The 25,083-nt window shown below is 37.2% G+C and overlaps 1 protein-coding gene across 1 annotated transcript in view; it reads left to right on the top strand.

The window, feature by feature from the left end:
• EFL1 (elongation factor like GTPase 1) overlaps nt 1-25,083 on the top strand; it is a 219,820-nt gene that overhangs the window by 33,846 nt on the left and 160,891 nt on the right. The window contains exons 8-12 of the mRNA XM_069098699.1: nt 4,929-5,052; nt 6,692-6,768; nt 7,440-7,576; nt 12,244-12,366; nt 14,207-14,306. Of these exons, the coding sequence (XP_068954800.1) occupies nt 4,929-5,052; nt 6,692-6,768; nt 7,440-7,576; nt 12,244-12,366; nt 14,207-14,306 (561 nt within the window). The remainder of the gene's footprint in view (nt 1-4,928; nt 5,053-6,691; nt 6,769-7,439; nt 7,577-12,243; nt 12,367-14,206; nt 14,307-25,083) is intronic.

Below are 25,083 nucleotides of genomic sequence, written 5' to 3'. Positions count from 1 at the left end.
TCAGGTTACTTGACAGGTAGGTTGGGAATACCACACACACAGTTTATCTTGATTTTAGCAAGACATTTGACAGAGTCTCTTGTGATATGTCTGGACGAGATGAAGAAAGTGGGGTGAATTATATTACCATTAGGTGGATTTGCACTATTTTAACATGTGAATTTAGAATAGCTCTGATAAATAAAGTTAATCAGGCTTTCAACCTTGAAAAGTGAAGTCTAGTTTGACAGCTTGATGCAGGGTTTGTTTTTGCTGTGTTAGACATTTTAATCAGTGATGCAGATGAAGACATGGAAGGAAGTCATTTGTCGCAGATTTCAAATATCACTGGCCTAGGAGGAGAAGCTCATGTGATAGATAACAGTATCAAGACTCAAAGTGATCTTGACAGACTGGAATGATGGAATGAAACCAATAAGATGAAAATTCAGAGATAAATCTAGCATCTTTCATTTACACTTAACACATCAGTTGAACAAATAAAGGATAGAAGCCACGTAGAGTGATAGTGGTTCCCGCAGGAAGCACAGTTGGTTCTTTATATCCTTTCAGTATCAATAAGCAATGGGATGTGCAATCTCTGGTCACTTTAAAGTATAGTGTTTAAGTTATGGAGGATGGCATTCCCACTGTATTCAGTTTTGGTTCGATTTTGTATGAGTTATGGCGTTTAGATTTGTGCTACATTTTCAAAAGACAGTGACAGACAAGAATACTTTCTGAAGATAGTAACCAAGATGTTGAAAGTTCTGAAAACCCTATTGGGTATGAGGAAAGACTTGAGAATGTTTAGCCTGAAGTAGCGACTGTTTATGTAGGGCATAATTGTTGTCCTTTGGTAGTTTTTGTGGAAGAGGAATTGCATTTATTTTGTGTAACTCTGAAAGACAGAATGAGAACTCTAGAGGATGAAGTTATTCTGAGTTATGCCTCTGGAACCAGAGGCCCTGGATTCATCTCTCTCTTTTTGTGCCTGTTAATCTAATCTTTTTTTGATTTGTCAGGATCTTGTAGCACTTTAGGGGGATTATTATGAATATTGATGATCATGCTACTGTATTTGGGGTGTAGATATAAAAAACTGATTCTCTTAAGCCAAGCACTTAACCTAGAATTTTAAAAAAATGCTAAGTAAATCTTTATTAATTCTCCCCCCCCCCGATTTGTGTCATCTAAAAGTGTTTTATTTTTAAAGGGATTGCTCTCTGAATTAAGACAAGAAGCAAGGGGTATCTTCAGAAATTAATATCATGTAAAAACAAAAGGTGTTAGTGATAAGATTTTAATTTTTTTTACATTCTTAAGTTTATTTTCCCCCCAGTTACATTTAAGAACAGTTTTTAACATTCATTTTGAAAAATTTTGAGGTCTAAATTCTCTCATTCTCTCCCTCACCTCCACCCTCCCCTGACACGGTAAGCAGTTTGATATAGATAATACATGTGCAGTCATACAAAACTTGTGAAAACAATATTTTTGAAAAGTGAAGTACATATAAGAAGGTTCAGTTAAAATGAGATTTTTACTGTACATTGATTAAAGATAAGACTTGTAGATAATTTGAGGCACCTGGGTGATGAAATGGATAGAGCCAGGTGCCTGAGTTCAAAACTGTTTTGCACACAGCTGTGTGACCGTGGGCAGGTCAGTTAACCTCTGTCTGCTTCAGTTTCCTCCACTGTAAAATGGGGATGATAATAGCACCTATCTCTCAGGGTGGTTGTGAAGATTAAATAATATAATATTTATAAAGTGTTTTACAGTGTCTGGAACATAGTGGATACTTAGTAAATGCTTCTTCTTTTTCCCTTCCCTCAATTTGGGTAGGCTCAGATTTCTTGAAAGTTACATTATTGCCCTGAATATCACAGTGATTCTATTTCTGCTCACTAGTGCTGCCTTTTTCTTTTCTTAGTTGGTTTCTAGCTCCTCTAGTTTCTCCCTATTTATTACTAAACTAAAAGATTAAGACCTATTGGCTAGTCAGCAAATTAACAAACATTTATTAAATGCCTCTTAGATGTCAGGCATTGTGCTAGGTGTTGGGTAAACATATAAAAGAGAGTTACTGTCAGAATTTCTTGAAAAGAGAGCTTTTTAAAAGAATTCAATCTTTTTTCATATCTCTTGGCTTATTACAATTTATAATTGTCCTGTGAAGGCAGGTGGCTTTGTTTTACCTCCTTTGTCTTGTCTGGTTTGAATACTCTGTGTGGTGAACTGTTAGTCAGGAGTACTAATTAGTTATGGTCTCCATTACAATAATAAGATTATCAGATATTCTACTCTGAGGGAAAAGATAACTTTTATTTTTAATGCTAACTAGTCTCCAAGAAAGAGTCCAAATCTCATAGACTAAGAACATTCAGGCTAGGGGAAGCCTTAGATTGTACGTCCCGCAAAGCAGTTAAGTGGCATAGTCAATAGAGTATTGGACTTGGATTCAGGAAGTCATTTAACCTGGGTAAGTCATTTAACCTCTTCACCTCCATTGGTTTCCTCATCTACAAAATGGGGATTATAATATCACCTACTTCCTAGGGTTTTTGAGTCAAAATGAGATAACATGTAATGAACTTTATAAATCTTAAAAAAAAAAAAAAGGGGTAATCACTAAGGCTGGAGGAAAATGCCTACCTGAGGAAGGATACATGGAGTTAGAATATTTGATCCAAACCAATATCCACCAAGGGCAAGGCCAGATTGGAACCAGAACCTCTTAGAAGTTCTGGGCTCCAAGATGTTAAAACAGAAGTGGGAACCTGGAGGCAAGAAACAAAGTTTTTGAATGCACAGGATTAAAAGGCCAGCTGCCAGGAATGTTCCCATTTGCCTTCTCAAAGCTTTGGACTTTCATGGTGGTATTCCCAATCTCTGCTTTGTACTGATACATTGATGTTGATATAAACCAGCCTTAGCATGTTCCCTGCAGACACAACCATGCCATCAGACCACAGACCCAAGCATACCCATTCGTTTTAGTGAGGACACTTAGGCCTAGATGGGATGGAATTTGTTTGCCCTATTGTCACACATCTAGTTAGTAACAGGTCCACAACTAGAATCTACATTTCTTGATTCCCAATCTAGGACCCTTTCTGTGGTGTTTATCTCATTTTTCACTAAAGTATTGATTTATTTGGGAAAATTCTTGGGTGAACTAATAATTACTGTGATACATAGAAGATACCTTAGAAGTCTTTCTAGTGTCTTCTCCCACTCAGTGCAGGAATCTACCCATGCACACCCATAACAGAATTGCTGACATATTCTAAACTTCTTCCATGTGCTTATGGGAAGAGTGTGTGAAGTTTAGATGGTTCTATTTTGATCAAGTGCTGAACACAGCACATCTGGAATTCCCATATAAAATCCATGTGTTGAAAGGGTACAGTCAAACTGTATATTAGCAATTGCAGACATCAAGTGAATCATAAAAGTCTGAGTTTTATTTCCTTTGGCTTGCTTTCAAGAAATGATGGCATCTTTTAAGACTATCTGGAGTGCCATGCTTTTTGCAACATCACTTTTTTAGAATGTTGCTTGGAAGAAGTGACCATTGTAAATGTCTTTGGATTCCTAGTTCAGATGCTCACAACTAACTTCAGTCTCTGAAGAAATAAAGCTCTCTGAGAAACAGGACTATTTATTAATTCAGTTTCATAAAGATAATTCAGCAACTGTACTCAGATTTCCTAAGTAAGCTTTCTGTTCCTTCACTGAAAGTTGCATGTTAATAAAAGCTCATTACTTCTTGTTTGACTTTTGGGTGCTAGTAATATATCCTCTACAGGCAAAAGCAAAATACGCATCCAGAAGAATGTAGGGCAGGAGACCTGGATTAGAGTCTCCATCCCATCTTGCCACTAACTCAACTGTGTAGTCCTGGGAAGATGACTTAATCTCTTTGAGAATGTGACAGCTACTTAAGTACCAAGAATGGGATTTTGATTACTTTTTCCTTCTATTTCCTATTTTTGTTTTGGGAGGCAGTATGGAAGAGGGCAGTAGTACTTGGACTAGTGAGGCTCACAGGTTTGCTGTCAAGTTCATATAATGCATGTAATATGCATGTAAAGCACCTTCTAATTGTAAGATATTACATCAATGTCATTTGCTTCTGTTATGGTTGAAGGTGGTGACTGTGGGTCATCAAAGCTATGCTATTGAACACCAGCTCTGGCATGTCTAGAAATTTAGAAACACTTGGAGCGTAGGTCAGGCAGTGGATTGGCCAAGCAGTCTGGTATTTGAGTGCCAGTCTCATTTCAAGAAGAATCAGTAGCAGACATATTGGCCATCAAGTAATGGAATTTTTTGGCCACAGCAATTCATAAATCTACCTATTAAGAATGTGGAGGGGCTGTGTATGATCTCTATCAGTGGAGGAAATTCCCTCATTGATGAAATCTCACAGCTCTTTTAATGTGTAGAAAAAAAAAATTAAGGCAGAAATGTATACCCACCCTACATTTGTAGAACTTACCTACTTAAAATCAAGGTGCTTGGGATATTTTTCTAGGAAATTAAACTCGTTTTAGTTTGAGATTGGGAAAAGGGCATTGACAGAGTTAGTACTGATGAAGCAGAGGCATCTCTGAAATCCAAAAGACCTAGGTGCGAGTCTTGACTACAATACATACTTATCTGTGTGACCACAAGGCAAATACTTGACCTCTTCATGCCTCAGGCAGCTCTCTAACATTAAAAGCCACAGAAGATTTAATTTGCCTTGGTAGAAAGATCTATGCCAGGAATTCTCTATACTGATGAAATCATGAATAGACCAAATCTATGGTTTGAACATCCCAATCTCCATCTGATCCTTAGGCCAACTTCCCTTCCCTTTCTTACTTTATTTAGGAAATCAATTAAGTATAATATATTTTACATAATTAATATTGCTATGGAAAATCGCTTTCTTTCAGGATTGAGCATTTTGCCAAACTATACAGCCAAAAACTTGGCATCAAGACCGATGTTCTTTTGAAGACTTTATGGGGAGATTATTACCTAAATACAAAATCAAAGAAGATTATGAAAGTTGACCAGGTAAATACAGTAAGATGAAGAGGCACTTTGTAGTGGGGTTCACTATTGATATATTAAAGAAAAATAAATCTTTGAAGTTTTCTACCCATAGATAAAAGTAGTAGCTGATATTTAATGCTCTTCATTATTCAGTGTAGTATGGAAATTATGACCTTAATAAATTTTTCAACACATGTAGCACAAATACCAGTAATATTCTCTTCATGTAGATTCATTTATGCCATTTCACAAATTTCTCTGGATTTCAGAGATGAAGTTGTAATGTTGAACATTGAAGAAAATTATGTCTGTATTCAAACAGTCACAAAAAGTGTGGCATATAACATTTTGATACTTAGCTACATTCTTTTCCTTTGAATAGCTTACATCATTTAACAACTGTAATAGACTTAGTTCATCTTTCATTTATGCTGTTCATGTCATGGAAGATTTTTATTCTTCAAAGTTGGTTAACACTTATAAGCTTTCTTCCCCAGTTATTGTGCTTAGATAAGAATTTTTATTGACCTTTTAAGTTTAGATGACATAACAACTCATTTTCTTGTAGTTTGGAATGATGAGATTCAGGTTCAAGTCCTGATTCTTATGTGACTTCCCTTTTCTGGCCTTTTTTTCTATATCTCTATGAAGTTAGAAGTTTGGATTTATCTCTTATAGGTCTAAAAAAACTATATTTTAAGGTCACTTAGCTATACAAGAGCTCTGGGGAAATGATGGAGAATCACACATTTTATGTGTCAGAGATTGTGTATTTGCCATTTACCATACGTGTCTCAGCAATCTGGGGCCACTATGTAGTGGCAAACATTCTTTGGCATTACATTGGACCCTATGGGACTCTGTGTTATAATGCAGTATAGTATTTACCATTCATAATGACGGCCTTGAGCCATAAAGAAAAGGTTAAGTTACGTTTAGTATATTCTGTATAAGAAGTAGGGAAATGGGTATGACATTATAGAAAGAGTTCCGTGTGAAGGGGCTACCCAAACAAAATTAAAACTGAAACCACCTTGGTTGCCTTACTAGGGTGGATAATGCCTCTATTGAGCATTTGTGGCAAGAGCAATGCAAGTAGCCATAGAAATTAATGTTGGTTGAGTTGAATTGAAATGGAAGCATCAGTGGTGGGGTAGCTGCAACAGCAGGGTTTCCTTTTTTCATTGTTAAGTATTATTTGTGTTACTGTTTGCTACCATTGGTATGGATAGTTGAAATTTGGCTCTGAATGCTGAACTGCAGGTTATGCCAAACTGAAAATTATATTGAGTAAATATTTGCAAACTGATAAGACATATAGTTGATAAAGAATTGAGTGTGAAATTGAATCTTGTTAAGACATCTGTCAAATGTTCAAGATCGCAGGAGACAATCTGGTAGAGACCAGAGAGCACAGGAATCAGGAACATATGGGTAGGAATTCTTGCTGTAGTACTTGCTAGATTGGTGACCATGACCAAATCAGTTCACCTCTTTTACAACTCTGTTTCACCTGTAAAATGGGGGGTTGATACCCTTTACATGTTATTGGGACTATTTGTGTGGAAACAGTTTGTGTGAAAACTTTTGTAAAACATAAAAAGTGCTACATAAAAGTGAGTTGATATTATTCCAACCATATGTGTATTCTTTCTTACAGACGAAAGGAAAGAAACCTTTATTTGTACAGTTAGTCCTGGAAAATATATGGAGTCTATATGATGCAGTCTTGAAAAAGTAAGATTATTATAGTGTTTTATATTTTGATAAGTTCTATTTAAGTAGTATTTTTGTCTTAGGTACTTACCATGCTTCAAGAAGAGTGTGGTTGACAAGGAAAGAGGATAGAAGTTTTCAGCAGATCTGATTATAGTTGGTGAACCAAACATTACTGCTAATATTCAGCCCAAGTAAACTCATGGCTAATGCATGTAATTAGCCAATATTATACAAGGTCATATGGTGGCAGGATGATGAGAATAGCTATATGTTATTAACAAGAAAGATAAGGCTTGGGGTCATTAAAGTCAATTTCTGTGAAAAAAAATTGACATCCATGCTCATTATAAGATTAATTTGATAAAATCTGCCTGTAACAAGTAAAAAAGTTAATTTTATTGTTATAATTCTATTATAAATGACAGGTTAGTAATTTACGTTTTCACCATTTGCAAAGGTATGTTGTTGGTAATGTGGTTTGTCGTAAAAGAGTTTTGGAATCTCCCATTTTTAAAATAAAAAAAAAAGAACGGGTTGTTTTTGCATTGTGTCAGGAATACCCTTCCAGATATTGATAGTCTTTTATTGGAAAAGTAAAGGTTGGGAACTAGTAACTAATTAAATTTTATTTCTGTTTCAGTGTGTGTAGAAATAAAATCTTTTGTTTTTGTTTTCTTGAAAAATTATAGGGACAAAGAAAAAATTGATAAAATAGTAAGCTCATTGGGATTGAAAATTGGAGCCCGAGAGGCACGTCATTCTGACCCTAAAGTTCAGATCAATGCCATTTGCAGCCAGTGGCTTCCAATATCAAATAGTGTTCTTGGTATCCTTTTTGAAATTCCCTACTATTGATGAGAAGTGAAGACCTTTGAAAATAAAGCTCTCCAAGCTGAAACTTTTTATGGTAATGTAATGAGCTATTTCTAAGTCCTTGCCTATGATACTTGTTTTTCCCTATAGGATTTCCTTTTCCCCATAAGACCACTTCAAACTAAATCTAACATGTGTAGGAAAGAAGGTGACCTAAATTTATCATAGGTGACCTACATTTGTCATATTTATTATCTATAGTTTAACAAAATACATTTTTTCCCCCTTGGGTATCACTGGTTAATTTGAGGATGGTTTCTACTGGGAATTTGGCTCCATTTGAATATCACTGTTATCTTTAACTGATCACTGTTTCCTAGCATAAAGACCTTTTTTCACTTGTCTATTCTTTTTTTTTCTTTCTTTCTTTTTTAAAGCAATGAGGGTCAAGTAGCTTGCTCAAGGTTACTTGGCCAGTTATTTTTGTGTGGGTGTTAATTATCTGAGCCCGGAACTGATCCCAGGCCTCCTGACTCTGGGGCCGGCACTCTTACTCACTGTGCCACCTAGCCGCCCCCACTTGTCTATTCTTAACTGAGCCAGTTAATTAAATACATTTAGAGTGTTTTCCTTTTCCTGGGACACTTTAGTTGTTCACACTCTGTATTGTCCTGGGAAACTATATACATTTGAAAATTTGTAAATCAAATCATCTTAACTGCAGTTATGAACAAAGATGGATGTGTAAATGTTTTAAAATGTAGATAATGATGCCTTTAATTGTTTTAAGTTAATATTTTGTTTGAGAAAAATTTATATTCTTTTTTTTTTTTTTGCTTTCTGGAGGGCAGTTAGGGTTAAGTGACTTGCCCAAGGTCACATGGCTAGTTTTTGTGTTAAGTGTCTGAGGCTGGATTTGAACTCAGGTCCTCCTGACTCCAGGGCCAGTGCTCTATTCACTGAACCACCTTGCCACCCCTAAAACTCATATTCTTTAAATGAGAAGCATAGTTATATAGTAGCTAGAGAGTGGGACTCAAGATCAAGATCGTGGAGACTTTGCCATCAAGTTTTGCTTCTGACTCCTAGCCTAGGCAAGTCATCAGAAGTCATTTTACCCCTCAACACCCCAGACAACTCTTTAGAACAGCAGAATAGATGCCCATTTACATTGGTTTTCTTGAATTCCCAATGTTTATTGAAGTGATAGGTCCAGTCCGGATTACATTAAAAAATTTTTTTTTACGGTTTTCTTTAAATTAAATTTATTCTCAAGCCTCTTCATTATTACAGCAGCATCTCTATGTTTGAGAATTTTGCTCTTTCTGGGGATAGTGCATATCTTCCAGAAATCTGTAGCTATAAGTATCTATATACTAGTTTCCAGAGCCCTTATAATAGGGTAAAACCCTCTACTAATCGCTAGTGTTTGTTTTTTGCACTACAGTGTTAAAAATGAAGCCTTTAATTTGTTATACAAGAATTTTATGCAATATCTATATACTATATGAAGTTTAAATAATCCATTTGTACCTTGGGCAAATATACAAATCTATAAGTTTTAGTTACAGTTTCTTTATCATTCAAGTGGGGATATTGCTCTGTCATACCTACCACATTGGATTGTAATGAAGATCTAATATATTCAATGTATTTTGCTAACATTACATTTATCCGTAATGTGCCCATGATTATCATCTCTTCTAATCTGCTGATCTTGGTCAATATCATTTGATAATGACACCTTTTAAAAAGCTAGTGCAGGGGGGTGGAGTCAAGATGGCGGAGTAGAAACAGGACTTCCACGGGGCTCCAGCTTCCACCTCCTCCAATTCAAGTAAAAAATGACTCTAGACAAACTTCAGAGCCACAGAACCCACAAAATGACAGAGAGAAGCTAACTTCCCTCTGGAGACAGCCCAGCAGGCCGGCAGGAAGGGGCCAACTGCGTGCTCTGGGAGCTGAGCCCAGCCCTGCTCAAACCAGAGGTTTTAGCCTCAGGGCGGCCTGACCAGCAGCGGCTGGAGGGACTTCAGATCACTAGCAGCTGTGGTGGTTTCCAGAATTATCAACCCATAGATGCCAAGGACAAAGTGAGAGGTCAGTGTAGACTTTGTGGCAACAGGGAATTTGGGAGTGCAGTCTGGCCTTTGCCTCCAGGGCGAGAAGCAGTTGAGGCTCTGTGCAGCCACCTGCCACGGGGCTGCTCCAGAGCCCAGGCCTGCAGATTGTAGGGGGATCAAGCAACCAGTCTGAGGGGTAATCGCTCTTGGATTAACTTGCTTGGATCTGGATCACTGTCCTGGATAGACATCCTGGGGTGCGTGAAAAGTTTGCCAGAAAGGGCACCCAACTAATAGCTCCAGCAGCTGTGAAAACACCAGCATTTGGGATAAAGCTCCCCTTTCTGGTAGCAGAGTTCTCATGTGGCAAAAGGCGCAAAAGTCAAGTAATTGAGTGGCAACATGAGCAAGCAAAGGAAGCAAAGCAAGTAGAGCAATCCAACATTAGACTCCTATTTTAGGGACAAAAAGGATCAAAGCACAGAACATGGGGAAGACGGTGAAGTCAGAACTCCTGCACCAAAAGCTATCAAGAAAAATATGAGCTGGTTACAGGCCATAGAGGAGCTTAAAAAGGATTTTGAAAACCAAATAAGAGAAGCAGAGGAAAAATCGGGAAGAGAAATGAGAACGATGCAAGAAAATTATGAAATGAGAGTCACTAACCTGACCGAAGAAAATAACACCTTAAAAAATAGAGTAACCGAAATGGCAAAAGAGGCTAAAAAAAGGCAATGAGGAGAAGAATGCCTTAAAAAGCCGAATTTACCAGATGGAAAAAGAATCTCAAAAGCTCACTGAAGAGAATCATTCCTTCAGAATTAGATTGGAGCAAATGGAAGCTAGTGACTTTATGAGAAATCAAGATACTATTAAACAGATCCAAACAAATGAAAAAATAGAAGGCAATCTGAAATATCTCATTGGAAAAACCACTGACCTGGAAAATAGATCCAGGAGAGATAATTTAAAAATTATTGGACTACCTGAAAGCCATGATCAAAAAAAGAACCTAGAACTCATCCTTCAAGAAATTCTTAAGGAAAACTGCCCTGATGTTTTAGAAACAGAGGGCAAAATAGAGGTTGAAAGAATCCACCAATCACCTCCAGAAAAAGATCCAAAAAAAAACCTCTTAGGAATATTATAGCCAGGTTCCAGAGTTCCCAGATCAAGGAGAAAATATTACAAGCAGCCAGGAAGAAACAATTTTAATATTGTGGAAACACAATCAGGATAACCCAGGATCTGGCAGCTTCTACACTGAGGGATCGAAGGGCTTGGAATATAGTATTCCAGAAGTCAAAGGAGCTGGGATTAAAACCAAGAATCACTTACCCAGCAAAACTGAGTATCATGTTTCAGGGGAAAATATGGGCATTCAGTGGAATAGAGGACTTTCAAGCAATCTTGATGAAAAAAACCACAGAATTGAATAGAAAATTTGACATTCAGATACAAGAAGCAAGAGAAGAATGAGAAGGTAAACAGGGAAAAAGAAATCATAAGGAACTTATCAAAGTTGAATTATTTACATTCCTACATGGAAAGATTATAACTGTAACTTATGAAACTTTTCTCAGTATGAGAATAGTTGAAGGGAATATATATAATATATATATATATATATATATACACATACACATACATATATACATATGTGAGTGTGTGTATATATGCCTACAGGTATATGTAGACAGAAGGTTCAGGACCAATTTAATAGGAAGGGATGATACTTAAAAGGTGAAATTAAGAGGTGAGAGAGGAATATAATGAGAGGAGACAGAGAGAGACAGAATGGGGTAAATTATTTCATGTAGAAGAGGCTAAGGAAAATTGTTACAATGGAGGGGAAGAACAGGAAGGCAAAAGGGAATGAGTCAACCTTATTCTCATTGAATTTGGCTTAGGGAGGGAATGACATACACACTAAATAGGGTATCCCACCCTACAGGAGAGTAGGGGGGAAGGGGATGAGAGGGGGGATAATGGAAGGGAGGTCAGGCTGGGGGGGAGGGAAGTTGGAAGCACCCACTTTTGAAATGGACAGGATCAAAATAGAGAATAGAACTAGTGGGGGGGGTGTGGGATAGGATGGAGGGAAATATAGTCAGTCTTTCACAATATATCCATTATGGAAATGTTTTGTATAGCTACACATGTACAACCTGTATTGAATTGCTTATCTTCCCAGTGAGGGTGGGTGATGAGGGAGGAAAGGAAAGAATCTGGAATTCAAAGTTTTAAAATCAAATGTGTAAGTATATGTGTATATATATTATTATTATTATTATTTTACATGTAACTGGGAAATGAGATATACAGACACTGGGGCATAGAGATCTACTGTGCCCTACTGGGAAGTCAGAGTGAAGATGGGGGAAGATATGGGAGAGCGCAGATTGGGGGAGGGAATATTCAGTGGGATCGCTGTTTTGGGGTGGTGAGTCGGAAAAATGGGGACAAAATTTGTAACTCAAAATCTTGTGGAAATGAATGACTTAAACTAAAAAAAAAGAGAGAATAAAAAACGTTAAAGGAAAAAAAAAAAGCTAGTACTAAGAATTGGGGGCAAAGTCGTGGCCATAGGCATTGAATCCTTAACAGCAGGTTTTAGACATGGTATGTCAGAAACTCCCTAGTCCTCTTGACATCTCAGCTGAGAGGGTGGAGAGGCTACTGTGCACTGGAACAAGGACATTCGATTCTCTTCCACCAGAAACCCAGGAACTAAAGTCAGGTGAGTTCAACACATTAACTTAGAAGTGATTAAAGCCCATTCTTGCACCACAGATCCAGCATTGGGTGTACTGGTCACTAGACATTGTATAATTTCAGCTTTGGATCTAGCCTTCTTATTGGTGATGGTTTTTGCAATTCAATTCATCACGTATTTGAGCTTTGAAATTTTAGGACTGGGACTGCTGCATTTATTTCTTTGTCTTTCCAGTAGCTACCACTATGCCTGGTGCATCCTAAGAACTCACTACATGATTGTTTATTGATTCTGGCAGAACCAATGATATTCATTCTAGTCCAGTGCTCTGGTCAGTTCCGTTTTTGAATGGATCTTCTCTCTTTTAGAGTAAAGACAGGGTCTGAAATCTTATGGCATTTTGTCATTTTGGGCCTATATGCAAATAACACAGCCATATTGATAGATGTTTAATAAACTTCAAATATGATTTACCATCACTAAATTAATGTTAAAGCTGCTCTTAAGAAACATGTATATATGGCAGCATTTAACTATAGTCTATGGTGAGCCAGAGTTCCAAAAATAGGTATATTTAGGTGTGCTGAGTGAGTTCTCAAGGAAATTGGTTTAGATCACCCTTGGAAAGAGAGCTTTATCAGAAGATTGATTCTCACTTTGGCTTAAAAATGTAAGGGCACTTTTCCTGGAAAGAGTTCTGAAGTGTTCGGTGGTAGTTTCCTCAAAATCCCCATTTAAACCCCAGTATGCTCTTTCTTCCTATAGATAATATGTTGCTTTGCTGTAATATGAAGTTAGATAATGTTCTTACAGTTTTTAAGTGAAATCTATCAGGCTCTTTTGGGGGGGGGGGGCTTGTTGGGGTCTAAAATCATGGAAAGTAAATTCTGAAACTGTGTAAATGTTGTAGGGAATCATTTTTGAAGGGACATAAAGAAGGCTGACTCTCCTTATCACCATATTGCTTTGGAGTGCTAGCTGGAAAAACACTATTAATAAAAGCACAGGGCACAAATTATTTATGTGCAGCCTATGATTTATGTTTGGTTGCATATTTGATGATTGATTACATATTTGAATAACATACATAAGAATTACTGTGCCATCCCCAGCTTTGGAGCTGCTACTTCTGGGCTGTTCAAACCTTCCCTTCTCATGTTGGCATGGAAATTCCTTAGTTACTGAAACCTCTCCCAACACCAGCCTCTTTCTGCCATTGGCTTCAGAGCAAGTAGGGAAATTGGTTCTGGAACATTAAGTGAGTTATTTTTGAAACTCAATCGAGTTTGTGATATTTCCCTATTAACAATATTCTGTCATTGTATCTCCCAGCATCCCTTGAATATAGAATTGTAGAATCGAAGTCATAGGATTAAGTTCAAGGGCTAGAAGGGATGTGTGAGGCTGTCTACACTTCAAATACTATAGCATGGATTACTTAAGGAAGATTTGATAAGTTTACAAGTTATCCCCTAGTCATTCTACATAGATACTTGTTAGCTCTTCTCATAGAATGTATCCCTTCTCTGACTAGGATGGCCTGCTCTCTCCTGATTTATTATTTCAGTTATTTCTTCTACATCTTGGTCTTTCTACGGGGCCTGTAAGTCCAACCACTCAGTACAAATAATAGGCATACAAGTCAGTCATTACAGATTACATTGATTTTTTTTTTCTCAGTAAAGAAGGGAAGCATTTTTGTTTTCCAGAAAAGCAATCTTTTAAGTGGAATTTTAAAAATAATCATTAAGATCGTGGCTTAGTGTTACCTCTAAATGCTGTTTCATTTTAGATCTCACTTGTTCTAAGGTTTTTCTTACAGTACGTGAAGAAAAAGGATGACTTTTGTTTCTTATTTATTTAGCTTTTATGAAATGTGGAAGTGAAGACACAGCCCCTGTGATCATCTTTGTTTCCAAAATGTTTGCAGTTGATGCAAAGACTTTACCTCGTAACAAACCGAGGTAAGTCTCAAGGAGAAATTAGAGATTTCTCCTGGTGGGAGTTAGTGCAGGTAGGTATATGTGTACTGGAGACTTTTCCTGGTGGAGTTAATAGAGGGTGAGTATGTGTGTCTCAGAAGTGGAAAGTGGAAAGTAATTTGTCCTAACTTGCTCATAATTTATGACCATCAGGAATAAATTAAGGTTCATTCTCAATGACAGTTCGCTCCTTTGCTTGTAGCATGTTCCCTTTGTAGTTGTGCCATGTATAGGGTACTGTGTTAATTACCAGTTTCCTTCTAATATGCTGCTGTTTATGTGTGTCTAGTTATTTTGTATGTGCTTCTTGCCCCACTAGTCATATATACATATGGAATCCAAAGCTGGAACAACATGCTTGTGCGCCCTGGATAAGCTTATGAGTTGTTCTTCCCTGAATTTAAAAAGATGTGTGCTTCTTTCTACTGGAGGTTTTGAGTTGTCAGCCTAGCATGTGTGACTTGACTTTTCACAGAGTACCCTACATACCACCACAGAGAACAGAATTTTCTCTCATTAAAACGTGTGCATTTATCATGTTACTGGGATTCAAGACTTATGCTTTCTTCACTCCTCTGTGCTCTTACTGATTAGAGCAGCGTTAAAGTAATTCAATAACTTAATCTGAGGCTCCTCTCTTTTCTCTTCTGGATGGAAAGCAAAATTATCCTCAAACATAGTGACAAAAGTTATGACTAGTAGCAACAAAAGTGTTTATTGGATCTTTTTTAGCTAAAGTTGTCTTTTCCTATATCTAGGAGGAGTAAAATTTGTTCCAAGCTGGGCAGTTGACTAGACTAAATTGAGATTAGCCCTAGTCAGGATCAAGACAGCCAAATGTTGTGTCTGTTTAGAGTACTGATATAGCTATTGCTTGTGTAAAATTTTTTGCTACTAAAATTCACTTTTAAAATCCATTTTTAAAGCATAAAAATATTTTGTAAAACTCTTATTCAGGCAGGTAAATACTGTTTTGTAATTAATTACACAGTCAAATTGAATGTGAAGGAATACTAAAGTTTTCTTCTAGTGACTGGTATTTTATCATTTTAATTAGACTAATATAATTTCTCAAACTACATTACATAATGTAACTACATTACAATTAGAAACTGAAAATTTCAACATTGTGATATAGTCAGAGTAGGCCTTTGATCCCAGCGAGCCTCTTGAACGTGTGAAATGGAGTTTTAAATGGGTTTGACTTCTCTAGCAACTGGTCCCTCCATATCTGTGGTATCATGAATATTTTGACAGGTCTTTGGTGTACGTTGTGACATTTTGGAAAGAATTTGTTTCCTCTTATCAAATGAGGTCTTTATATTAATTTGGTCTCAAAGCCAGTTCAGAACCTTTTGGTTTAAGTTTGTATAAAGTTATTATAGCATTTAATATTTAAATCTGAAGTTTTTCAAAATATGGAGCCTTGTGAATGAAGGTCTACACTTGGACTTTGGCATAGATTTTTACATTGGATCATTGATATTTATAGTTACGGTACAAGAGATTATAACATATAGGTATGCCACTCTATTGGCTGATACTTGTGGCTTTTATATGATAAAGAACATTTCACGTTCTTCATTTTTTAAAAGTATTTTTTAATTAATTAATTTAGTTTTACTTTTCAGCATTCAGTTCCATAAGCTTTTGAGTTTTAAATGTTTCTACCTCCCATTCGTTCACCCTCCCCAAGAAGGCATGCTCTCTGGTATAGGTTCTACATATTCAGATTAAACATATTTTCCACATTAATTATGTTGTAAAGAAGAATTATAACCAATGGGATGAACCACAAGAAAGAAAAAACTAAACAAAAAGAAAAAGAGAGAACAAATAGTATGCTTCAATCTGCATTCAGACTCTGTAGTTCTTTCATTAGATGTGGATAGCATTTTCCATCATAGGCCTTTTGGAGTTGTCTTAGAAACTTGCATTGCTGAGAAGAGCTAAGTCTCAAAGTCAGTCATGACACAGTGTGACTGTGACTGTGTCTGTGCGCAAATGTTCTCCTGATTCTGCTCACTTCACTCAGCATCAATTCATGTATGTCTTTTCAGGATTTTCTGAAGTCTGCCTGCTCATCATTTCTTTCAGCACAATAGTATTCCATTATATTCGTATACCACAACTTGTTCAGCTATTCCCCAATTGATGGGCATTCTCTCAATTTCCAATTCTTTGCCACCACAAAAATTGATGCTATAATTATTTTTGTACATGTGAATCCTTTTTCCATTTGTATGATCTCTTTGGGGTATAGCCCTAGAAGTGGTATTGCTGGGTATGTTCATTTTTTAGAAAGACAGTTTTTTGTAGTTCAGTGAAAGAAGACTGAATTTAGAGTCAGAAGACTTGGCTCAGCAATTTACTATGTAACCTCAGGCAAATCATTTAACTTGGGTTAGTTTTCCTCATTTGTTAAATAAACTAAATTAGCCTTGATGATTTTGGCATCCTCCTGCTTGGGTGATGGCACACTGGCTGGAAGGGCAGTGGGATGTGTGAAAATAGTGCCAGACTTTGAGTTAGTTTAAATATGCCTCTTACACAAGCTGTGTGGTCTTGGACAAATTCATTTTACATCTGTCTCACTTCAAAATAATGATAAAACAATAATAATAACAACAACAGTAATAGCTAGTATTCTCAAAATACTTTTCAAATATTGTCTCATTTATCCTCACAACAATCCTTAAATGTAGGTGCTGTTATTATCCTCATTTTACAGATTAGATAACTAAGGTAGACACATTAAGTGACTTGGTTGGGGTTAGGATTTGAACCCAAGTTTTCATAACTCTAGTTTGTGCCCTGTGCCGCCTAGTTGTCTCTAAAAGAAGTGTAGAATCATAGAACAGCAGAGCAACAAGGGATCTTTGGCACTCCTGTAACTCTTTGCCTTTATTTTACAAAAAGAAACGAGGGTACACACTGTAAAATGTGTATCCAGGATCATAAGGCCAAGGAAGCAGCGATCAGGATCTGCAACCAGGTATCCTGACTTCGTATCCACTCTATCTTAGATAACATTGTCACTCCCTACCCCAGATGATTCTACTGAAGCTCAAATCAATGAATATGGATGAAAGTACTTTGTAACTGTAGAGTCTGCTAGGTCCATGAGTTATCTTGTTCCTTTTTCTTTTCTTTCTTGTCTATTTGCTGACAAAACTAGTATGCCTCAGCATAACTGAGGACGTAGCCCACTTTGCCTAAAATCACAAAAAGGTATAAATGACTGACATAGATACTTTTTTTTTAATTTTTTAAATTTTTTTTTCTTTTTGGAGGGCAGTTGGGGTTAAGTAACTTGCCCAACGTTACACAGCTAGTTTTTTTGTGTGGGTGTTAAAGTATCTGAGGCCGGAACTGAACTCAGGTCCTCCTGACTCTAGGGCCAGCGCTTTACTCACTGCACCACCTAGCTGCCCCAAGCTGTGTTGTTTTGGTTTTTTTGGGTTTTTTTGGAGGGCAGTTGGGGTTAAGTGACTTGCCCAAGGTCACGTGGCTAGTTTTTGTGTTAAGTGTCTGAGGCCAGATTTGAACTCAGGTCCTCCTGACTCCAGGGTGGGTGCTCTATTCACTGCGTCACCTAGCCACCCAGATACTTTTCATAAAATCAGGTTTTGATATTAGAAAAAAGTGGCACAGAATGGGATGTGGGGCCATCTTGAAGAGGAAGGAAAGAAAGCTTTAGATGCTAGTGATAATCTTTTCACACTTCATAATTTTGCCTTAGACCAGAGCTCATGGTTTGTTGAAGCTGGATGAAGTCTTAGAGATCATGTACTCAAACCCTGTTTTTTATAGGGGAAGAAACTGAGAGAATCAGAGAGCTAGGTGGTATACTGGATAGCAAATTGGGCTTAGAGTCAGGAAGACCTGAGTTCAAATGTGACCTTAGTTACTCACTAGCTGTATGGACGAATCACTTAACCTCTATCTGCCTCCATTTACTCAACTGTAAAATGGTCAACCCCCAGGTTGTTATGAGGGTCAGATGAGATATTTCTTTTTTTTTTTTTTTTGCCTTTTGGAGGGCAATTGGGATTAAGTAACTTGCCCAAGGTTACACGGCTAGTATTTTTGTGTGGACAAATGAGATATTTATAAAACTCTTATCACAAGGAAGACCTGGGATTAGAGTTGTACTCTCATGAATCCCTGGCTATTGCTTTATAAACTGTAATCAGTAATCTTAGAATAGTATGTATTCCCTATGTCCTATCATTTTCCCTGTTCGTTATTGGAATATTTTGCTTATAAAGCACAACACAATAGACCATTAGTATAGCTCTGACTCTCAAATCTTTGAGAATTGGGTGACCCTGGTACGGTTATTATAATGGTCATTGATTATCCACAATTTTGATTCCTTTAGGCAGATGCCAGATGACAGGTTTGGTGGGTATGGCAACCAGTCATCCCCCAGGGAATGCTGCCATCATAAGACAATGTGGTATTCTGGCTTTGTTTCAGGATTTTGTTGGATCTGTTAATATTCCATTGACCAGTGCAGATTACGAACTATTCATGCCTTCTTATCTAGTATTATTATTTTCCTTATCTTTCTATAAATTTTCCCTAAGAGTCCATCCAGTGTGTTGTGGATTGTCTTCTGCACAGCACTGTGACTGTCTCTCTGTTCTTTCTTTTTTTTTTTTTTGGAGGGTGAAAGGCAGGGCAGTTGGGGTTAAGTGACCTGCCCAAGGTCACACAGTTAGTAAGTTTAAGTGTCTGAGGCCGGATTTGAACTCAGGTCCTTCTGACTTCAGGGCTGGTGCCCTATTCACTGTGCCACGTAGCTGCCCCCTCTCTGTTATTTCTTAAGATTGCTGGTACATGACCAGCTTACCACCTTCCATGCCAGTGACCTCTGGTAAAATCCTGCAGCCTGTATAGATCCATAGCTTCCCATTATCTTTTTGAATCATCTGCAGTCTGGGATTATGTTATTTCATCAGTGTGTTATTCTATGATAGCATTCCTGGGAATTTAGACTGTCAAAAAGATGGACTTTTTCAGTAATAAGCAACTTAGTATCCTTGAACCGTTTATCAGGAGTGATTAGCCTGACCAGTTCCTAGTCAGTTCTGGTCCCAGTTCATTGTCCATGATACATAGAGTGCTGGATTAGAGTCATTGGACCTAGCATTACTTCTTTCTTCTACCACTTGTACTTGTGGGACTTTGGATAAGTCTCTTCACCTATCTAGAATTCTTTCCTTATCTTTAAAAGGAGGGAATTGTACTTGATGACATCCAAAGAACCTTCCAAATATAAATCTGTGATCATATACACATACTTCAGTAATTGATGAATTAATTTAATGGCCTTCCATCTAGCCGCGTGTCATAATCTAGGGAGGAGTCTTCTGCCTGCCCTACTTTTTGGTTCACTCTTGTGATTTCATTGGTTTAGGTAAGGAACTTCTTTGATTGTTGGGGACACTGAGACATTAAGTGACTTGCCTACGTTCTGACAACCAGTATCCTTCAGAGGTAGTATAGGTCTTTCTAACTGTGAGAGCCAACTCTCCCTCGACCTCTCACATCCTGACCATTATATACTATGGAATCACTTTGTGACCTTGGGCTAAGTTTCTTCTCAAGTCAAAAGAAGAGATTAGACTGGATTATCTCTTAAATTCCATCCTGTCTATTAGATTCAGTGTTAGAACTTCATTTGTATTCTCTCAGTATCTGTCATGTATGTTACTCCTCTTAAGTAGACATTTCATACCTGAACACTATATGTGTTTGTATATATTACATGTGTATGTGTATATGCACATACATGCACACTTATATGTATGTGTATATACACATGTCTGTATATATGTATGTTTACACATACAAAAATGTATATATACTTATATTTAAACAGGTAATAATTGGTTAAAAAGTTAAAAGTTGGAAAGTATATTAGGTATTATGTACTTGACCATTCAGTTTGGGCTCTTAAGACCTCTAAGGTTAAAATGAGCATAAGCCATTTCATGGTAGGCCTGTCGATAGCAAATATGATTAAAGTCACACAGACTTAAATACCCTGTTGCCAAGGATTTCCTTTAGAGGCTAACTGGGAGGATGGTTTTTTGATTTCTTGGGCTAATCTTGTAAGTCATCTTAAGATAATGGCCCACCTGGTGAGCTTATTCTGTGATCAAGTATCTGTCTAAAAATCGATCAGTCCATGTCTAACACAGTTATATGTCAAGAGAAGGGAGAAGGAAATATTTCTCTACCTTGGCCACCAACTCACATGATGAAACTTAAAGTGCCCTGCCCATAGTCCCATAGCCAGTTATTTGAAGATCTAAGACTGATGGGTATAAGAATCCCTTTACATTTATTTAACCCTTTGTGGTTTTAAAAGCCTTTTCATATATATAACCTCTTATTTCATCTCTACGACCCTACGAAAAAGATTGGTGGGGATTATTATGGTTGTTATTTGGATTGATTGAGGGAATGGAAGCTCAGGGAAATTTGACTTGAGCCTGGGTCTTTTTGGTGCCAATTTCAGCCCATCCTTAGTCCCAAGTTTTGAGCTCCTTTTTGCCCCCACACCATGTCATCATTGCTTTAACAAAAGTAATGAGTGTGTATTTCACTTAGCATGAAGTAGCTGGTTCTGGGCAACTTAAGATGGGCCTGATAAATGCTGATAGCCAAAAAATAAAGCAATATAGACTTTATTTTATACTGAGGAGAAAGTCAGTCAATAAATAGAGCATTTTCTGAGAGCATGGTTTGGTAAGGGAGATGAAGAAAAGAGGAAGGCAAGTCTTGGACCCACGTAAGGACTTTGACAATTACATAGCTGTAGCCACGCCTGCTGCATTTTATCTTCTCTTACTATGTCCAGTGTGCACTAGGTAATTGGTTTAATTTCAAGGCAGCTCTAGTCTATGAATTTTTTCAAAGTCTTTTCATTATTATATAGCAGGGGCAGTCTGTAATAGTGGAGAGGCTACTGGACTTATCAGAATCAGCACTTCCTGGGTTGGAATCCTGCTTTTGGCACTAAATAGCTATGTGACTATGGGCAGTCCATTCCATTTCTCTGAGTACCACCTACCTAACAGAATTTTTGTGAAGATCAAATAAGGGAATAGTTGAGAAATGCTTTTTAAGCTTTCAAGAGCTGTATAAATGTTGGTTATTGTTACCTTTGCTTTGGTCTACCTATCAATAAAGAAGGAAGCGTATTAATGGATTTTCTTTATTAAGATCGCCTATTTTGGGGCGGCCAGGTAGCACAGCAAGTAAGAGCAATGGCTCCAGTGTTGAGAAGACCTGGAGATCGAATCCCGGGCTCAGACACTTAGCACCCACCCAGAAACACCTGGCCGTGTAACCTTGAGCAAGTTATTTAACCCCAATTGCTTAGGGGCAGCCAGGTGGCTCAGTGAGTAAGACACTCAGCACCACACCCAGAAATAACTGGCCGTGAAACCTTGAGCAAGTTACTTAACCCCGATTGCTTAAAAAAAAAAAAAAAAAGATCGCCTATTTGTAGTTTTCCTTAGGAATTATGAACAACCAACCTGGGCCACAAAGAAGTTTACATTTTTCTGCATCTCTTTTTTGTTACTATTTAGAGTTTGTATAAATGTGCAGATTTGCTGGAACCCCATGCTTATGTTCTCCTAAATTTAAGAAGAGCATTGGAATAGTTTTATTATCAAAGAAAAAAGATGGCATTGAAAATTGTTACAGGGAGAAGACTTAAAGTTTCTTGAGTAACATTTCTGGGTTGCACCGATCAGTACACTGAACATTCAGATTTTGAAAACAGAAGTAGCTATCTATAAGTCAACTCTCTGCTTCAAGAGATGAGGGGATGAAATGGGGATGAAGGACAAGTAGATGGTGCTGCTCTAAACAAAATTATTCTCATTGTATCAGTGAGACTTGAAAATTCCCCAAGGAATTTTGTGCATTGGGAAAAAAAAAGAACCTGAAACTAGTTCCAGGCTGATTCACTATTTATCAAAAGCTGTTGTGATTTAAGAAAACAAACCAAAAAAACCCCAAACATCTTAATTACAGCATCTAACTCCCCCTGATTGATCTAAAATCACGCCAAGAGTTCACCCTTTCTTCCCCCCTCTCCCCACACTAAGACAACATGAAGTAGTTTCCCTGAAAAATGCAGTCAAAATAGATTTCAAGATTAGTTGGGTTGAAGTATCATGGATTTAGAGTTAAAAGGGCCCATAAAAGTACCCATTCCCTTTACAGATGAGAGAATTGAGGTCCAAGGTGACACAGAGAAGTGGCAGAGCCATGATTCAAATTCAAGGTTTCTAACTCTAAATTTGGTGCTCTTTCTGCTGTAACATAGCACATTTTGAATATAAGTACATTCCAGGAAAAAAAAAGTTTATTTGACCTGAATTTTCTGAGTAATTGCTTCAATTCTTTATATTGTGGGAGCAGATACTAAAATAGCCTAGATAATTTATTTTCTTTTTGACCATAACAAAATGTACCAAAATTAATGAGAAAATGAGATATTTGTAATGCTTTTCCTTATAGCACTGTATAAATGCTAGTTATTAGTATTATTGAGCCCGTTTTCCTTCTAATAAAATTTCATGCTATTTATTTTTAACCATATCATGTACATATCTTTATTTGTTCTTTATATGTATTATCAACTCTCCTATTTCCCTCCCCTATTCCAGCTTGGTGTTCCTGATTGTGGCTCTGCTGGTAGGCTCGAGCCTTCTGACATGGTTTAAGAGTAATTCTAGACTCAGTAGTTGGGCAGATACTTTGTTGAGTTAAACTTAGTTTTTACTATTTATTGGGCTCTATGGCCCTTACCCAAAGCTGTTGCCTAGATCTTGCTCCCTCTTTGCCAAGGTTCTTTGCATGGGGTTCCTGACTTCCTTTTCTGGTACCCAGACATTTTTGTGCCCCAATCTATTTACCTGATTTTAGTATTCTGACTTGCATTAAGTCATAGGCTCATTCTTAACTCTTTATTTCTCTTAACACTTAACCAGCTCCTGCAGCTTAAAGCCCAGAAAAATATTTTTCCATTTTTTTTTTTGGTAGCCAAACAGACCAGAAGGTCCAAAAGCATTTCACCTTATCTGCACCATGACTGCATCTGACTGAGGTATAATTAATAAGGACTGGTTTCCCTCGAATATTCTGCCTCTCTGACAACAGCCATTGCCCTGGGAGACTGTGGTTGATGGGTGGTAACTGAAAACAATCAGCCATAAAGTGAAAGTGAGGGTGGCAAGCAGATGGAGTTCTTTGGCAGACACACTGGAATTTGGCAGTAACAAGGTCACAGTTTCAGAACTGTCTCTAGGATTGATAGCTAGGTTTCCTAGGGACTTAAGGAGGAAAAAAGACAGGCAAGCAACAATCAGCACCTGATAGGTATCTTTAAAAAAAAACACCACCAATCTATTATTTATTTTTAGCATTTATTCACTTTAAATTTTGAGTTCCAGATTGTGTCTCCTTTCCTCCAGTCCCTCCCTCAACCCATGAGAAGGAAAACAATATGTCAGTTATACATGTTAAATCATGTAAAATATCATATTAGCCACGTTGCAAAAGAAAAAGCAAGCAAAATAAAGTGAAAAAATATGCTTCAGTCTGCGTTCACACTTTTATCAGTTTTCTCTCTGGAGATTGATAGCATTTTTTATCATGAGTCCTTTGGAATTATCTTGGATCATTGTATTGATCAGAGTAGCTAAGTCTTTCACTGTTGATCATTGTAACAACATTACTGTTACTGTGTACAATGTTCTCCTGGTTCTGTTCAATTCACTTAACATAGGTTCACATAAATTTTCCCAATTTTTTTAAATCGTCCTGTGTTTGTCATTTCTTAAAGCACTATAATAGTATTTCATCACAATCTTGTGCTACTACTTGTTCAGCCATTCCTAAACTGATAGTTATCCTCTCAATTTCCAATTCTTTGTTACCACAAAAAGAGCTGCTGATAAATATTTTTGTACATGTAGGTCCTTTTTTTTTTTTGTTTGGTTACTTCGAGATACAGACCTAGTAGTGGTATTGCTGGGTCAAAGGGTATGCAGTTTTATAGCCCTTTGGGCATAGTTCCAAATTATTCTCCAGAATGGTTGAATTAGTTCACAACTACACCAGCAAAGCTCTAGTTTCCCAATTTTTCCATATCCCTTCCAATGTTTGTCATTTTTTTTTCTGTCTTGTTAGCCAATCTGTTAAATGTGAGGTGGTACCTCAGAGTTGTAATTTGCACTTCTCTAATCAGTAGTGATTTAGAGCACTTTTTTTGGCTTTTTGGAGAGGAGAAGGTAGGGAATTTGGGGTTAAGTGACTTGCCCAAGGTCACGTGGCTAGTTTTGTGTTGTGTCTGAGGCTGGATTTGAACTCAGGTCCTCCTGACTCTAGGGCTGGTGCTCTATTCACTGTGCCACCTAGCGGCCCCTAGAGCATTTTTTAATGTGAATATAGATAGCTTTTATTTTTTTCTTCTAAAAACTGCCTGTTCATATCTTTTGTGGTAGGTCATTTCTTCAAGAAATTGGAGTTAATCTAGGAAAGGAATACAATAGATGGAAGAACCACAGCAGAGTTGAGTGTTTTTTTTTCTTTCAAGACAAGAGAATATGAATATGAATAATACTTTTTAAAAGTACAGATACTTAAAGAGATTTCCTTCACTTATACATCAACATGTCTCATGAAATATACTTCACTTGCAGAAGCTACATGATATAGTAGGAAG

The sequence above is a fragment of the Petaurus breviceps genome, unplaced genomic scaffold (assembly GCF_028583685.1).
Source record: "Petaurus breviceps papuanus isolate PSGF00001 unplaced genomic scaffold, PetGlider_PUasm1.0 37, whole genome shotgun sequence".
In the NCBI taxonomy this organism is placed as follows: Eukaryota; Metazoa; Chordata; class Mammalia; order Diprotodontia; family Petauridae; genus Petaurus; species Petaurus breviceps.
The sequence above is the reverse complement of the archived record's forward strand: the minus strand, read 5'-3'. Positions and strand labels throughout refer to the sequence as shown.